This window comes from Ovis aries, chromosome 5, assembly GCF_016772045.2.
Source record: "Ovis aries strain OAR_USU_Benz2616 breed Rambouillet chromosome 5, ARS-UI_Ramb_v3.0, whole genome shotgun sequence".
In the NCBI taxonomy this organism is placed as follows: Eukaryota; Metazoa; Chordata; class Mammalia; order Artiodactyla; family Bovidae; genus Ovis; species Ovis aries.
The window spans coordinates 11,878,209-11,896,811 of record NC_056058.1 but is presented as its reverse complement, the minus strand read 5'-3'; the positions used below and the strand labels follow the sequence as shown (position 1 = coordinate 11,896,811).

Below are 18,603 nucleotides of genomic sequence, written 5' to 3'. Positions count from 1 at the left end.
ATATACAGATTTCATAATCTCCTTTTAGACTTTAATAACCAATCTTTCCAATTTTCACACAATAGATTCAATGTATTTTCCTTTAATTGAATTGTAGTTCTTCATTTTCAATTGTAGTTCTTCATTTTCAATTGTATTGTGATCAAAAACAAGTCACTGAAAGGCACTAGTGTGCAGTTTTGTCTATTAGCTCACATGAGATTTCATCCATTACTTGTGAATTGTGCTCCATTCAATATTCACTTAAAAACATTTTTCTTTAAAAACTTCAGTATTTTCCTTTGTTAATTAATTTATATTCATTCTAACTCTTTCTTCTTTCACTAAGCGCGGCCGAGAGGAGCTACCCCATGTCCAAGGTCAGGGGCAGCAGCCTAGAGTGCCAGGCTGCGAAGGCACAGGAATGGCCGAGAGGAGCTACCCTGCATCCGAGGTCAGTGGCGGCCGGGAGGAACTATCCCGCATCCGAGGTCGAGGCGGCGGCCAGGAGGAGACACCCAGCATCCAAGGCCAGTGGTGGCCGGGAGAAGCCACCTCTCACCCGAGGCCAGGGCCAGCAGCCGGGAGGAGCAACCAGAGGAGCGGTGGCTGCACAGGCACAGGAGGGCCTAGAGGAGCTATCCCACGTTGAAGGTCAGGAACGGCGGCGGCAAGGAGATACTCCTCATCCAAGGTAAGGAGCAGCGGCTGTGCTCTGCTGGAGCAGCCGTGAAGAGATACCCCATACTCAAGGTAAGAGAAACCCATGTAGGATGGTAGGTGTTACAAGAGGGCATCAGAGGGCAGACACACTGAAACCATACTCACAGGAAACGACTTAATCTAATCACACTAGGACTACAACCTTGTCTAACTCAGTGAAACCAAGCCATGCCTGTGGGGCAACACAAGATGGGCGGGTCATGCTGGAGAGGTCTGACAGAATGTGGTCCACAGGAGAAGAGAATGGCAAGCCACTTCAGTATTCTTGCCTTGAGAACCCCATGAACAGTATGGAAAGGCAAAATGATAGGATACCAAAGAGGAACTCCCCAGGTCATTAGGTGCCCAATATGCTACTGGAGGTCAGTGGAGAAATAACTCCAGAAAGAATGAAGAGATGAAGCCAAAGCAAAAACAATACCCAGCTGTGGATGTGACTGGTGATAGAAGCAAGATCCAATGCTGTAAAGAGCAATATTGCATAGGAACCTGGAATGTCAGGTCCATGAATCAAGGCAAATTGGAAGTGGTCAAACAAGGGATGGCAAGGGTGAATGTCGATATTCTAGGAATCAGTGAACTAAAATGGACTGGAATGGGTGAATTTAACTCAGATGACCATTATATCTACTACTGCGGGCAGGAATCCCTCAGAAGAAATGGAGTAGCCATCATGGTCAACAAAAGAGTCTGAAATGCAGTACTTGGATGCAATCTCAAAAATGACAGAATGATCTCTGTTTGTCTCCAAGGCAAACCATTCAATATCAGAGTTATCCAAGACTATGCCCCAACCAGTAACGCTGAAGAAGCTGAAGTTGAACGGTTCTATGAAGACCTACAAGACCTTTTAGAACGAACACCCAAAAAAGATGTCCTTTTCATTATAGGGGACTGGAATGCAAAAGTAGGAAGTCAAGAAACACCTGGAGTAACAGGCAAATTTGGCCTTGGAATGCGGAATGAAGCAGGGCAAAGACTCATAGAGTTTTGCCAAGAAAATGCACTGGTCATAGCAAACACCCTCTTCCAACAACACAAGAGAAGACTCTACACATGGACATCACCAGATCGTCAACACCGAAATCAGATTGATTATATTCTTTGTAGCCAAAGATGGAGAAGCTCTATACAGTCAATGAAAACAAGACCGGGAGCTGACTGTGGCTCAGATCATGAACTCCTTATTACCAAATTCAGACTCAAATTGAAGAAGGTAGGGAAAACCACTAGACCATTCAGGTATGACCTAAATCAAATCCCTTATGATTATACAGTGGAAATGAGAAATAGATTTAAGGGCCTAGATCTGATAGATAGAGTGCCTGATGAACTATGGAATGAGGATCATGACATTGTACAGGAGAGAGGGATCAAGACCATCCCCATGGAAAAGAAATGCAAAAAAGCAAAATGGCTGTCTGTGGAGGCCTTACAAATAGCTGTGAAAAGAAGAGAGGCAAAAAGCAAAGGAGAAAAGGAAAGATATCAGCATCTGAATGCAGAATTCCAAAGAATAGCAAGAAGAGATAAGAAAGACTTCTTCAGTGATCAATGCAAAGAAATAGAGGAAAAGAACAGAATGGGAAAGACTAAAGATCTCTTCAAGAAAATTAGAGATACCAAGGGAATATTTCATGCAAAGATGGGCCCAATAAAGTACAGAAATGGTATGGACCTAACAGAAGCAGAAGATATGAAGAAGAGGTGGCAAGAATACATGGAAGAACTGTAGGAAAAAGATTTTCACGACCCAGATAATCATGATGATGTGATCACTCATCTAGAGCCAGACTTCTTGGAATGTGAAGTCAAGTGGGCCTTAGAAAGCATCACTATGAACAAAGCTAGTGGAGGTGATGAAATTCCAGTTGAGCTGTTTCAAATCCTGAAAGCTGATGCTGTGAAAGTGCTGCACTCAATATGCCAGCAAATTTGGAAAACTCAGCAGTGGCCACAGGACTGGAAAAGGTCAGTTTTCATTCCAATCCCAAAGAAAGGCAATGCAAAAGAATGCTCAAACTACTGCACAAGTGCACTCATCTCACATGCTAGTAAAGTAATGCTCAAAATTCTCCAAGCCAGGCTTCAGCAACACATGAAACATGGACTTCCTGATGTTCAAGCTGGTTTTAGAAAAGGCAGAGGAACCAGAGATCAAATTGCCAACATCTGCTGGATCATCAAAAAAGCAAGAGAGTTCCAGAAAAACATCTATTTCTGCTTTATAGCCTATGCCAAAGACTTTGACTGTGTGAATCACGGTAAACTGGAAAATTCTGAGAGACGGGAATACCAGACCACCTGACCTGCCTCTTGAGAAATCTGTATGCAGGTCAGGAAGCAACAGTTAGAACTATACATGGAACAACAGACTGGTTCCAAATAGGAAAAGGAGTACATCAAGGCTGTATATTATCATCCTGCTTATTTAACTTCTATGCAGAGTACATCATGAGAAATCCTGGGCTGGAAGAAACACAAGCTGGAATCAAGATTGCTGAAGAAAGATGAATAACCTCAGATATGCAGATGACACCACCCTTATGGCAGAAAGTGAAGAGGAGCTAAAAAGCCTCTTGATGAAAGTGAAAGAGGAGAGTGAAAAAGTTGGCTTAAAGCTCAACATTCAGAAAACGAATATCATGGCATCCGGTCCCATCACTTCATGGCAAATAGATGGGGTAACAGTGGAAACAGTGTCAGACTTTATTTTCTTGAGCTCCAAAATCACTGCAAATGGTGATTGCAGCCATGAAATTAAAAGACGCTTACTCCTTGGAAGAAAAGTTATAACCAGCCTAGAGAGTATATTCAAAGGCAGAGACATTAGTTTGCTGACTAAGGTCCATCTAGTCAAGGCTATGGTTTTTCCTGTGGTCATGTATGGATGTGAGAGTTGGACTGTGAAAAAGCCTGAGCGCTGAAGAATTGATACTTTTGAAATGTGGTGTTGGATAAGACTCTTGAGAGTCCCTTGGCCTGCAAGGAGATCCAGCCAGTCCATTCTGAAGGAGAACAGCCCTGGGATTTCTTGGAAGGAATGATGCTTAAGCTGAAACTCCAGTACTTTGGCCACCTCATGCAAAGAGTTGACTCACTGGAAAAGACTCTGATGCTGGGACGGATTGAGAGCAGGAGGAGAAGGGGATGACTGAGGATGAGATGGCTGGATGGCATCACGGACTCGATGGATGTGAGACTGAGTGAACTCCGGGAGATGGTGATGGACAGCGAGGCCTGGCGTGCTGCAATTCATGGAGTCGCAAAGAGTTGGACAAGACTGAGTGACTGAACTGAATTCTTTCTATATGAATTTACCTTTTTTGTTTGTTTTGTTTTCTGGTTCTTAATTTTTTTTAATATAATTTTATACCTGTGGCAGATTCATGTTGATGTATGGCAAAACCAATACAATATTGTAAAGTAATTAACCTCCAATTACAGGATGCTTGGGGCTGGTGCACAGGGATGATCCAGAGAGATGATATGGGGTGGGGGGTGGGAGTTGAGGGGGGGGTCTCGGGATTGGAAACTCATGTACACCCATGGCTGATTCATGCCAATGTATGGCAAAACCAATACAGTATTGTAAAGCAAAATAAAGTTAAAATAAAAATAAAATAATAATAATATAAATTAAAAAATAAAATAAAATAAATGAATGTACTTTTAAATTTAAATTTTATATTTTAGAAGTTTTTTTAGAGTATAGTCGATTTACAAAGTTGTGTCAGTTTTAGGCATACAGCTGCTACTGCTGAGTTGCTTCAGTTGTGTCTGACTCTGTGCGACCCCATATATGGCAGCCCACTAGGCTGCTCTGTACAGCAAAGTGATTCAATTATATCAGAGCACTGAATTCAGAAGGTTGGGTATGGCACTCAAAAATGTGCCCTTCTAGGGCTTCCCTGGTGGCCCAGTGGTAAAGAATACGCCTGCCAGTGCAGGAGACACAGGTTTGATCCCTGATCCAGGAAGATTTCACATGCTGTGGAACAACTAAGCCCACGCACTACAACTACTGAGCCTGTGGCATACAGCTTGGAAGCCACAACAACTGAACCTAAGTGCTGCGACTACTGAAGCCTGTGCGCCATAGAGCCTGTGCTCTGCAGCCACAGAAGCCACTGCAATGAGAAGCCTGAGCACCGCAACAAGAGAGTAGCCCCTGTTCACTGCAGTCAGAGAAAAGCCGACACACATCAGCAAAGACCCAGCACAGCCAAAAAGAAACAAATAATTTTTAAAAAATGTGCCTGTCTAAAAATATTCCTAAATGTTGATGTTGCTACTGTGATGGTCACACACAAGGACCACTCTTCTAAAGCATTGACCACTATGGAGCATGGATAATTAACTTGATCCACTGGTTTGTACATACCCAGTACACTTCCTGAGCAGATGGTGACCCAGATCATTATAGCTCTGCTGGGAGTTCAAATCCATGAGTGAATTAAGCCTCTTCATTGTTAATGGATCCTTAAAGATCTGTTCCTCTAACTTTTATTTTCATTTCTGTGTCCTACCATTTGAGTTCTTATCACAAAATCTGTGTTCTAAATTTTCTGGTTAACAGTAAAATTATTAGAAATCATAATACTGAAATGGGCTTCCCTGGTAGCTCAGCTGGTAAAGAATCTGTCTGCAATGCAGGAGACTCTGGTTTGATTCCTGGGTCGGGAAGATACACTGGTGAAGGGATAGGCTACCCACTCAGCATTCTTGGGTTTCCCTTGTGGCTCAGCTGGTAAAGAATTTGCCTGAAGTGCAAGAGACCTGGGTTCAATCCCTGGCTTTGATCCCTGGGTTGGGAAGATCCCCTGGAGAAGGGAAAGTCTACCCACTCCAGTATTCTGGCCTGGAGAATTCCATGGACTATCCATGGGGTCACAAAGAATCAGACATGACTGAGTGACTTTCAATTCACTTTCACCTTCATAATACTGAAATAATCATTATTATATTCTACCATCACCACTAATAACAGAGTTTTGGCTATTGTTAGGCAGCTATCTCAGCATCTACTTATGTTAGCTAATTTCATTCTTTCCATACACCTATAAGTTGGGTGCTTTTCTCATGCCCCACTTTACCATAATTTCACTTAAGTATAAGGTAAGTTTAAGTTCTACATACATGGATTCATGGTGCTTTTGTAAGAGGTGGTGAAGAGATTTGAACTCAGGCTTCCAGACTTTAGAATTGACCTCAGAGCAGAAAAAGGATTAAGTGACTTGAACAGTCGATCAGATTCCATCACTTACCTTTTGAAAAATTCCAATTGAATAAAGTCCCAAATAGTTTTTCTGATTTTCAAGATCTCATTTCTGACCACAAAGACATTGAGTTATTGAGTGAAAGCATCCAGCAGGATTCACACTCAGGACCTGAGGTCAAGATTAGAATATGTTACCTGCAACTCCCAGCTGTTATGACTGTGGTCATAATATATGTGAGATAAACCACATGACTTTGTTAATGAGGCTATCTTTCCCCCCAATTACTTGAAGATAAAAATATTTTTCTCATAATGTGAAAAAGTAGCACTTTTTTTCTTTTCTTTTTTTATATAAATTTATTTATTTTAATTGGAGGTTAATTTTTTAATATAAATTTATTTATTTTTACTTTACAATATTGTATTGGTTTTGCCATACATCAACATGAATCCGCCACAAACACAGCAATTGGAGAAGGAGCAACATGCATAGGGCTTTGGGGGGAAGCTGAAGGAAAAAAAGCAATAATTTGTTAGTTTCTAATTTCTTAAAATGAGAAAAACTCAATCTGCCAACACAAACATCCAGAAAGGCTGAGCTTTGCTTTTTCTTTTCCATTATTGTTTTTAAGGGATATTGAATATAGTTCCCTGTGCTACACAGTAGGGCCTTGTTTATTCATTCTATTTAATATATACACTAGTTTGCATCTGCTGATTCAAAATCCCCAATCCATCCCTCCTCACCCTCCATCACCAGGATTCAGATTTGATCTTGCCAGCCCTCTCTTGACATCTCACCATCTTGCACTGATAGAAGTCAGTTGTCCTGTTGTCAGAAGCCCATTTGATAAGAAACTAAGGGAGTCCTCTGGCCCACAAAGGACTCAGTCTTACCAATAGCTATGTATGTGAGCTGGCATTCAGATACTCTTCCAGGCAAGATTTGACAAGACTATATAGCCCAGGCCCACATTTTGAATGTAGACTCTCTAAGATGCCTAGAAGTATTTAAGCAAAATAACAGAATGCATTATAATAAACAGTGTGCAATATAACAGCATACACCAATTGAGCAGAAAAAGTAGAGCTAAATTTTAAACTAATTGAACTGAAATATTTTAAATTCCAACAGAATTAGAACTAGAATTGGAACTGTCACTCAGAATAGCAAGAACCATAAATTTCCAAGGCATAAATTCCAAAACCCCAAACCGGACTATTAAAAAAAAACCAAACAGTAGCAAGCTCTCAGAGATATAAATCTTAATTAAGGAAATAGAAATACTATCAGAATTTTGGTATGGAAGACATGCATATGTGCGGGTGAAGTTGCTGGAATAGTGTCCAACTCTTTGTGACCCCCATGGACTGTAGCCTGCCAGGCTCCTCTGTCGATGGCATTCTCTAGGCAAGAATACTGGAGTGTGTTGCTCTGCCCTCCTCCAGGGGATCTTCCCAACCTAGGATTGAACCCACGTCTCTTGCATTTCTTGCATTGGCAGGCTGGTGCTTTACCACTAGCACTGCTTGGGAAGCCCATGGAAGGCATAAATCTCTCTAAATCATATGACTAATCAAAGATTGACAGATATAAAATCACATATTGCTTTCTCTCATTGAAGAAATAAGTGTGTGAATTTTATGGTGAAATAAACAGCTTGGAACTCAAAGGTAAAAAGTAGAGGTCAACCTCTTCTTGGGAGTAGGAAGGGTCTAGGTCCTTCCGTATACATTCACTTTTCTCCTTTTCTTCTTCCATGAAGTTAGCAGATCCTCAGAGACTGAGGCCATGGGCCAATTTGGCTAATTATCTTCTAGATGCATGGAGGTCTCCAGGCTGCATCACTGTAAATAATTGACCTGTGCTTCCCAGCCCTTCAGTTAGCCAGCTCCAGTCCAATGGGTTCTATATCTGTGTGTCTCATTCGCCTATAGATGTTGTCTGCACCAGGAAGCACATACCTGAGGCTGTCTTCCTGCATGTTCTGAGGAAGAACTCTCAGCCCTTATCCAACATCAGGTAGGGGAGATGGAAGACATCTGCATCCCTTAGTCCTGCCCCAGCAGAGACACAGCACAGCCCAATGAGTGCCAAGTGCAGTGGGAGACACCGAATGCAGGAAGGATTGGGGGAGCCTTGTTTTCTCATCATCAAAGCAAAGGACAGATAGGATAGCCAGTAGAAGGACACCAAAATGGATAGATAAGCTCAGAAGACTATGAAGTTGATGTTGTTGTTACTGGTGGGGATGCTAGAACTTTTATTTAAATGTCTATTTTCCTCCCATAATTATTCTGTCTTCCATAGACATCTTTTTTTAAAACTTGAGCAGGTAATAGTTTTCTCTGAAGTACCCTCTGGGCTTCCCCAGTGGCTCAGTGGTAAAGAATCTGCCTGCAAATCAGGAGCCTCAGGAGACCCAAGTTCGATCCCTAGGTCAGGAAGATCCCCTGGAGGAGGGCATGGCAATCCACTCCAGTATTCTTACAAGCAGAATTCCATGGACAGAGGAGCCTGGTGGGCTGCAGTTCACGAGGTCACAAAGAGCTGGACATGACTGAAGCAACTTAGCACAGCCCAGCAAAGTGTCCTTCAAGTGCTTCAAATGATCACAAAGGTGATAGTGATGAAAATTGTGACAATAACCACAATATCACAAAGCCTTATGTAGGAATTCATGTGCCAGGCTCTGAACTAATGTTTTTATGTAACTTGTTTTCTTTTACCTACATTATTACCCCCCAAAAGAGAGCAACAAGCTTTATTATCATTTTACACTTGAGGATAGGAGCACATCTTAGGATAGATATTTAATGTAATTTCAATCTTGCCCTGTGGTAGAGAGGCGGTAAAGTCCAATTTGAATACAGACAGTGAAATTCCATTTTGTTGGTTATTATTCAGTCGCTAAGTTATATTGAACTCTTTGAGATCCCAAGGACTGTAGCCCATCAGGTTCCTCTGTTCATGGGGTTTTTCCTGCTAAGAATACTGGAGTGGGTTGCCATTTTCTCCTCCAGAGGATCTTCCCAACCCAGGGATTGAATCTCATTGCAGGCGGATTCCTTACCACTGAGCTACCAATGAAGCCCAAAACTCCACTTACAAGACCCTTAAACAGATTTCTCTCCTGCCAACCCAAACTACATTCAGGGAGCTGAATTTAAAAGAAACACAAACTCTCTGTAAGAAAGAATTTATACCTAAGGCTGATTCATGTCGAGGTTTGACAGAAAACAGCAAAATTCTGTAAAGCAATTATCCTTCAATAAAAAATAAATTAATTAAGTGAGAAAAGAAAAAAAGAATTGGCTTGAAAAGCTCTTAAACTGGGATGAGAAGCCCACTTAATGCTGAGAACTTATTTGGTCTTAAAATTTTTGATGGTTCATAAGAGGTTGGATCTGATGAGAAATCAACCCTTCACAAACCTTTAGGATTAAAGATATATCATAGTTAAGAAGTGTTACCTAGCTACTACAAACAAAAAAACAGCAAACAGCAATCTCAATTTCAGAACTTTCTCTGAGACTATTATAGTACTGATAGAAAAATATTCTGTAATAAGAAAAGCAAGTTCAGGGTCTTAATTAGAGTTTATTAATTAATCATTGGTGCATAATATATGAATGCTATCTTCAGGAACAGTGATACTGTATGATTTTATGCTTCAAAATTTTGTAAAGCAATTATCATTCAATTAAAAATAAATAAATTTTTAAAATTAAATAAATAAATATTTTTAAAAATGTATAGCCAGTAGGAATTTGCTGTATGACTCAGGGAACTCAAACTGGGGCTCTGTGACAACCTAGAGGGGTAGGAGCTGGAAGGGAGCCTCAAGAGGGAGGGGACATTATGTATACCTATGGCTCCACCATGTTGATGTATGGCATAAACCAACACAATATTATAATTATCCTTCAATTAAAAATAAATAAAGGAAAAAAAGATATTAAAAATGCATTTATAGAAATATGAAGTCCACTAAGAGCAAATACTTATATTTGAGTTATATGTGAAGAGACTTTGACCACAACACACACATTTGAGTGAACACATATTTCCATGGAAGATGGATGTCATAAAACCAAATAAATATGAAAAATCTCTAGAAGTTAATTTAAAAATTAGAAATGCTGGTTAGGAATTTTTAATTTTTTTATTTTTAATATAAATTTATTTATTTTAATTGGAGGTTAATTACTTTACAATATTGTATTGGTTTTGCCACACATTAGCATGAATCCACCACAGGAATACACGTGTTCCCCATCCTGAACCCCCCTCCCTCCTCCCTCCCTGTACCACCCCTCTGGGTCATCCCAGTGCACCAGCCCCAAGAATCCAATATCATGCATTGAACTTGGACTGGCGATTTGTTTCATATATGATATTATACATGTTTCAATGCCATTCTCCCTAAAATTTATACCCCAGAGAGTGGTTTTAGCTGTTTAGGACTACATTACAAATCAAGAGAGTTTCTTGTACAGCATTTGGATAAGATACAGTATATTTGAGTGTTTTTCAGTGTCCTTTAATTAGAATGACTTTTCTAAGAGAGAAAAAACTTTTACTATAGGTTTTTCCTTCAAAATTAAGGGGACACATATTACATCATGTTCATGGATTTATTATGTCAAAAAGTCCTTACTTTTTTCTTTGGCCTCATGCCTCTAAAACAGGTAAATAAAGAAGCAAATGATATTTGGGGCCTTATTAAAGATGAGTTCACAACTGAGAAATGTTGCTAAAGTTGCTAGGCCATGTGGTCATCAAGTGTATATATTTTATTTTTTTATTTAAATTTATTTATTTTAATTGGAGGCAAATTACTTTACAATATTGTATTGGTTTTGCCATACATCAACATGAATCCACTTAAATCCAAAGTATGGACACTTCTCTGGGTGCCTCTATATTTGTTTGTTTACTCAATACTCTTCTTTTCATAAGGTGCCCCATCTACATGGAAAAAAAGAATTTAACGGGTGTCTCCGAATTCCTTCTCTTGGGCCTCTCAGATGATCCAGACCTGCAGCCCCTTCTCTTTGGGCTCTTCCTGTCCATGTACCTGGTCACCGTGCTTGGGAACCTGCTCATCATCCTGGCTGTCAGCTCCGATTTTCACCTCCACACCCCTATGTACTTCTTCCTCTCCAATTTGTCCTTGACTGATGTTAATTTCAGCACCACCACCATCCCCAAGATGCTAGTGAACCTCCAAACACACAGCAAATCCATCACCTATGCAGGCTGCCTAACTCAACTCATCTTTTTTTCTCTTTTTGCATTTTTGGAGAGTCTCCTTCTGACAGTGATGGCCTATGACCGGTTGGTGGCCATTTGTCACCCCCTACACTACCTGGTCATCATGAACCCCCGCTTCTGTGGCTTGTTGGTCCTGGTGTCATTTTCCATCAGCCTTTTGACCTCCCTGCTGCACTACTTGATGGTGTCACAGCTTACCTTCTGTGCCACAGTGGAAGTTCCTCATTTCTTTTGTGATCCTCCTCAACTCTTCACCCTTTCCTGTTCTGACACCTTCATCAATAACATATTAATCTATCTCATTGGTGCCATCTTGGGTGGAGTTCCACTCTCGGGGATCCTTTACTCCTATACTCGAATTATTTCCTCCATTCTAAGAGTTTCATCTTCAGGTGGGAAGTACAAAGCCTTCTCCACCTGTGGTTCTCACCTGTCAGTTGTTTGTTTGTTTTATGGAACTGGCCTTGGGGTGTACCTCAGCTCAGCTGTCTCATCTTCCCATAGGAAGAGTGCAGTGGCCTCAGTAATGTACACTGTTGTGACCCCTATGCTGAACCCCTTCATCTACAGCCTAAGGAACAAGGACATAAAGAGTGCCCTCTGGAGGATTATTATCAGAAGAACCTAATTTCAATACCTGTGTCATATGTACCTATATGTGTGTGTGTGTGTGTGTGTGTGTGTGTGTATATATTCCTAAGACTGGTAAAGGCAGTAACAACAAATATGTGCAGCAAGTGATTCTGAATATTCAGTCTCACACCATATATGTTTATGTATTTTTCCTATTAAAATAGCTCTAATGAAAGAGCCGACTCTTGCGGCTTCATGAACTATAGCATATCAGGCTCCTCTGTACTCCACTATCTCTTGGAGTTTGCTCAAATTCATGTATATTGATTTGGTGATGCTATCTAACCATATCATCCTCTGTCACCCACTTTTCCTGCCCTCAATCTTTCCCATCATCAGAGTATTTTCCAATGAGTCAGCTCTTTGCATCAGGTGGCCAAAGTATTGAAGCTTCAGCTTCAGCATCAGTTTTTCCAATGAATATTCAGGGTTGATTTCCTTTAGAATTGACTGGTTTAATCTCCTAACAGTCCAAGGGATTCTCAAGAGTCTTTTCCAGCACCACAATTCAAAAGCAGCAATTCTCTGGTGCTCAGCCTTCATGGTCCAACTCTCACATTTGTACATGACTAGAAAAACCATAGTTTTGACGATATTGACCTTTGTCAGCAAAATGATGTCTCTGCTTTTTAATAGACTATGTTTGTCATAGCTTTCCTTCCAAGGAAGGAAACGCAGCTCTATTTATTGTTACATATTGATTCTATACTTTTCCTTTTATTATTCCCTATTTGTCATATGTATCCATACTCTACCATAACAATCAATACATCCAATATATTATTGCTCATTAATTATCTTTTTGTGAAAATAGGATGGGTATTTCATTTCTAAATCAGAGAAATTTGAAATTGAAATAGGGCACTATGAATACTGAGTTTACATAAGCAGTTATCAATTGGGACTTTCCTAGGAAAACTGGGGTATATGCTTCCCAAGGAGTAGAGAGGAGACTACCTACCAGAGAAAAATTGATTTCAAAATTTTCTGATAAATCTCCTTCCCATTCCATCTAACTTCTCCCCAATCATATTACTTAGTGAGACAGAAGGGACAAAAAAATGACTGATTCCACAGCTTAAGTAGTCAAATTTAAAGAGAATGATGGTTGCAAGAGGCTTTGGGATCAGGAAAAGGGGAGTTAGTGTTTAATGGGCGCAGAGTGTCCATTAGGGGAAGATGAAATAGTTCTGGAGATGGATGGTGGTGATGGTTGCTAAACAATGTGAATGCACTTAATGCTGCTGAATTGTACACTTAAAAATAGTTTGGGAGGTAAATGTTATGGTTTTTTTTTTTTTTCTTACCACAACAAAAAAAAACTCTTGTCAGAAATAAGAGATGAATTGCTCCACATTTGGGTGTTAGCCTTCAGGAACCAACTCCTAGAGGTATCTGCCTCAGCTTCAGAGAGCCCATACCTGATGACTGCATAATGTGGGGTTATAAGCATTGGGCTCCTTTCCCCCAACTGCAGCCAACTCTAAGGGATCATCTTTAGAGCACCCTGGTGGTTTTCATAGAACTTTGAGGGTCTCCATCTTGGCTTGACTTTTCCACTGCCCTTTCATGCTATGGAGAGTTTGCCAAACCACAGAGTCTAGGGAACAGTTCCCACAAGACTGTCCTCATTTCAGACACCAACACAAGTGCAGTGGTTCCCAGAGTGACTCTCACCTTGGGCATCTTGGCTCCAAATTCAAAAAATATAATAACAAAAAACATAAATCTCCAAGACAGAAAGCCCAAATCTCGAGACCAGGACTATAGAAAGAAAAATATGACAATGCCAGAGGCAGAAAACTTAACCATGAACATAGAAATACTATCACATTCTTGGGAGAGAAGACCAAAATCTCTCTAGATTTCATGATTAATTCAGTGAATTTACAGACATACAATCATGTATTGCTTCCCCTAATTGAAAAAAAAAAGTGTCTGAATTTGATGATGACAAAATAAACTGGAAGGCAGAGGTGAGGAGTACAAGTCAGCCTCTTCCAGGCTCTACTGGATCCTTCCTAATACATTCACTTTTTTCCTTTTCCTCCTCCAATAAATTAGCAAACCCTCAGGGATTGAGAGACCCTGGACCAGTTTGGCTAATTATCTGCTCCGTGCATGAAGTTCTCCAGGCTGCGTCACTGTAAATAATCAGCCTGTGCTTCCCAGCCCTTCAGTTAGCCAGCTCCAGTCCAATGGGATCAATACCTATGTGTCTCATCCTCCCAGGGTTGTTGTCTGCACCAGGAGGCCCACACCTGAGTCTGTCTTACCGCCTGTTCTTAGGACAAAGCCTCAGCCTTCGTCCAATAGCAGGTAGGGGACAGGCAGCCAATCAGCAGTGCTCAGTCCTGGTCCAGCGGAGGCACAGCCCAGCCCAGAGAGTGCCAAGTGCAGTGGGAGACACTGAGTGCAGGAGGGATGAGGGAGACTTGTATGCTCATCATCAAGGCAGTGGGAGTTATGATAGTCAGTGGGAGGCCACCAAAATGCAAAGATCAGCTCAAAGCCTATGAGGTTTATGTTATTGTTAGTGGTGGGGATCCTAGAGTGCTTATTCAAGTTTTTGTCTTCCTTCCACATTGGTTCTGTCTTCCTTGGGCATCTTTTCTACTTGATTAGGAAATGGGTCCTTCTAAAGTGTCCCCTAAGTTCTCCAGATGCTCTTGAAGGCAATGATGAAATGGTGACAATAACCACGGTATTACAAAGACTTATGTAGGAATTCATACGCCAGAGGCTGGAGTAAGTTTTTAATGTAGTTTGTTATTGTATTTGCGTTGAAAGTGTGCATGTTTTAGTCACTAATTCATGTCCAACTCTTTGCGACCCCATGGACTGTAGTCCGCCAGGCTCCTCTGTCAATGGAATTCTCCAGGCAAACTGGAGTGGGTTGCCATTCCCTTCTCCAGGGGATCTTCCCAATCCAGAGATCAAACCTGGATCGCCTGCATTACCAGCAGATTCTTTACCGTCTGAACCACCAGGGAAACCGCAAGAATACTGGAGTGGGTACCCATTCTGTTTTCCAGAGGATCTTCCAAACCCAGGGACTGAACCCAGGTCTCCTCTATTGCAGACAGATTCTTTATTCTTTGATCCAACAGGGAAGCCCTTTATCTGCATTCCCATTCCCCAAAAGAGAGCAACATACATTATTATCATTTTTAACCTGAGGATAGGAATTTTAATTTTAATGTAATTTTGATCAGGCTCTGTGGTAGAGAGGATAAAGTCAGATTCGAATGCAGACAGTGACACTCTATTTTACAAGGCACCGTGACAGTATTGTCACTTGTGACACTCCATTTACAGGGCAAAAGTGACACTCCATTTACAAGTCACCTTGACGGTATTGTTTCCTGCCAATCCAGCCAACAATTAGGGGGCTGAATTTAGGAGAAACATAAACTCTCTATTAGGAAGAATTGGCACGAAAAGCTCTTAAGCTGGCATAAGGAGGCCAACTTGGTGTTTGAGACCTGATTAGGTCTTAAATTTTTTGACTGTTCATAATAGGTGGGATTTGATGAAAAATCAAGCCTTCGTGTGTATATTCAGGAGGAGAGGGATACTGAAGTTTTACCTGGCCACAACAAACAAATACAGCAAAATATAAACTCAACCTCCAATATTTTTCTGAAAGTATTTGATACTGATGGAAAAAAATTCTGTGTGTCTCTGGAAACATGTTATGTAGGCCTTCCACCCATTTTTTATTGATTTTTTTTTCTGATACTGAGTTTCACAGGCTTTTTCTATATTTTGGGATTAATTCTTTGTCTATAGCTTCATTTGAAAATATTTTTTCCTATGTTGAGGTTTGTCTTTTCATCTCATTAATGGTTATCTTTTCTGTACAAAATTTTTTAATTTTAATTGGGTCCCATTTTTGTTGTTGTTATGTTATCATTTTATTTTCATTACCCTAGGTGGTGAGTCAAAAAAGATCTTACTGTTATGTATGTCAAGGAATGTTCTTCCTATGTTTTTCCCTTAATACTTTATTTATGAATTGATTAAATTCAGTTTGGACACTTATCTAGGTGCTTTTAACATTGTTTTGTGTATTCAACACTCTCTACTTTTTTTGAAAGGTGTCCCATCAACATGAAACCGCAGAATCTAACAGGTGTCTCAGAATTCCTCCTCCTGGGCCTCTCAGATGATCCAGACCTGCAGCCCCTTCTCTTTGGGCTCTTCCTGTCCATTTACCTGGTCACCATCCTAGGGAACCTGCTCATCATCCTGGCTGTCACCTCTGATTCCCACCTCCACATCCCCATGTATATCTTCCTTTCTAACCTATCATTGACTGATGTCAGTTTCAGCACCACCACCATCCCCAAGATGCTAGGGAGCCTCCAGAAACATAGGAAATCAATCACCTATGCAGGCTGCCTAACTCAACTCACCTTTTTTTCTCTTTTTGCATGTTTGGAGAGTCTCCTTCTGACAGTGATGGCCTATGACCGGTTGGTGGCCATTTGCCACCCCCTACACTACCTGGTCATCATGAACCCCCGCTTCTGTGGCTTGTTGGTCCTGGTGTCATTTTCCATCAGCCTTTTGACCTCCCTGCTGCACTACTTGATGGTGTCACAGCTTACCTTCTGTGCAGAAGTGGGAATTCCTCATTTCTTTTGTGAACTTTCTCAGCTCCTCAACCTTTCCTGTTCTGACACCTTCATCAATAACATATTAATCTATTTCATTGGTGCCATCTTGGGTGGAGTTCCACTCTCAGGGATCATTTACTCTTATACTCGAGTTATATCTTCCATTCTGAGAGTCTCCTCATCAGATGGGAAGTACAAAGCCTTCTCTACCTGTGGTTCTCATCTGTCAGTTGTTTGCTTATTTTATGGAACTGGCCTTGGGGTATATCTCAGCTCCACTGTCTCATCATCCCGTAGGAAGAGTGCAGTGGCCTCGGTGATATACACTGTGGTCACCCCTATGCTGAACCCCTTCATCTACAGCCTAAGGAACAAGGACATCAAGAGTGCCCTGTGGGGGATTATCATCAGAAAAGCCTAATTTCAATACTTGTGTAATTTTTCTGTTGTTTGTTAAGACTATAAAAGATAGTAAAATCAAATATATGCAACAAGTAACTGTGATGAATCTGCAGTTCCATAGCATATACGTAGCAATCTGGCTTTCCGGCTACACCTTTTTTCCCTCTTAAATTAGCTCTACTGAAATCGGGACATTATTTGGGGGTCATAACCCTTCCAAGATTTTGCACACCACCTCATTGTACACGTCTCAATTTCCTTACGTATTACCCAAAGCCCTTGGTCACAGGCAGTCTTATTTCTATCACCTCCAAATAAATACAGATCTATTTCTTGTCGTACACTGAATCTATGGGTTTTCCTTCTGGCCTAATAGTAAAGAATCCTCCTGCAGTACAGGAGATGAGAGTTCAATCCCTGGGTTGGGAATATTCCATGGAGAAGGAAATGACAACTCACCCCAGTATTCTTGCCTGGGAAATCTCATGGACAGAGGAGCCTGGCAGGCTACAGTCCCAGAGGTCCCAAAACATGTTAGTGACTAAACAACAATTGATTCTATGTTTTCTTCTTATTATTCCCTATTTCTTATGTGTATTTAAACCCTACCTTAATGACCAAGACATCTAATATATTTTTGCTCCTTAATGAATTTTGGCAAATAGGATGGGTATTTCATTTCCAAACCAAAGTATTCTGATATTAAAATGGGACACCATGAATACTAAGTTTGAATAAGAAGTTGTTAACTGGGACTTTACTAGGAAAACTGGGATGTGTGCTTCCTGAGGGGTAGATATAGAGTACCCACCAAAGTAAAGTCAATTCCCAATTTTTCTGATAATTCTCCTTCCCATTCCATCTAACTTCTCCCCAATTATATTACATAAGTGAAGTTGCTCAGTTGTGTGCGACTCTTCACAATCCCATGGACAAGCCTACAAGGCTCCTCCATCTGTCGAATCTTCCAGGCAAGAGTGGGTTGCCATTTCCTTCTCCAGTGGATCTGCCAAACCCAGGGATTGAACTCAGGTCTCCCTCATTTCAGGCAGACGCTTTACCCTTTGAGTCATCAGGGAAGCCCAATCATATTACATAATCAGACATAAAGAACAGAAGTTGAGTGATTCCCACCGATATGAAGTACCTAAACTAGTTAAATTCCTATAGACAGAGAAGAGAATGATGGTTGCCAGAGGCTTTGGGAGGTAGTGTTTAATGGGCACAGAGTTTCAGTTGGGGAAGACAAAATAGTTCTGGAGACAAATGGTGGTGATGGTCGCAAAACAATATGAATATACTTAATGCCACTTAACTGTACACTTGAAAATAGTTAACAGGGTAAAATTTATCTTATGTTGTTTTACCACACACACAAAATCAGTCAGAAATGAGAGACACTTTCCCCAAATGTTGGGTGTTACTCAGCCCTCAAGATTCATGTAGCTGTATGGCAAAACCATCAAAATATTATAAAGTGATTATGCTCCAATTAAAATAAACTTTTTTAAAAAGAATCAACTTCTAGAGGGATCTCCCTCAGCTACAGAGAGCCCAAGACAGCCCACATCCAAAGACTGTATGATGTGAGTATGTAAGTATTTGATTCCTTTTCGCCCAACTGCAGCCAACTCTAAGGGATCATCTTTAGAGCACCTTGGTGGTTTTTATAGACCTCTGAGGGGCTTCAACTTGGCTTTACTTTTTCCATTGCCCTTTCATACTGAAGAGAACTGGCCACAACG

At 40.8% G+C, this 18,603-nt stretch overlaps 2 protein-coding genes across 2 annotated transcripts; both read left to right on the top strand.

Annotated features, from left to right (window-relative positions):
* The first annotated feature begins 10,131 nt into the window (after positions 1–10,131).
* Positions 10,132–11,829, top strand: LOC101109537 (olfactory receptor 7E178-like). Its single transcript, XM_042249886.1, has 2 exons — positions 10,132–10,156; positions 10,877–11,829. The coding sequence occupies exon 2, from the start codon at positions 10,900–10,902 to the stop codon at positions 11,827–11,829; it is 930 nt and encodes a 309-aa protein (XP_042105820.1). The 5' UTR covers positions 10,132–10,156; positions 10,877–10,899.
* Positions 11,830–15,922: 4,093 nt separating this feature from the next.
* On the top strand, positions 15,923–16,877 carry LOC101109271 (olfactory receptor 7E178-like). The gene has a single exon (XM_012177853.5). The coding sequence runs from the start codon at positions 15,948–15,950 to the stop codon at positions 16,875–16,877; it is 930 nt and encodes a 309-aa protein (XP_012033243.2). The 5' UTR covers positions 15,923–15,947.
* The last annotated feature ends 1,726 nt before the right edge of the window (positions 16,878–18,603 follow it).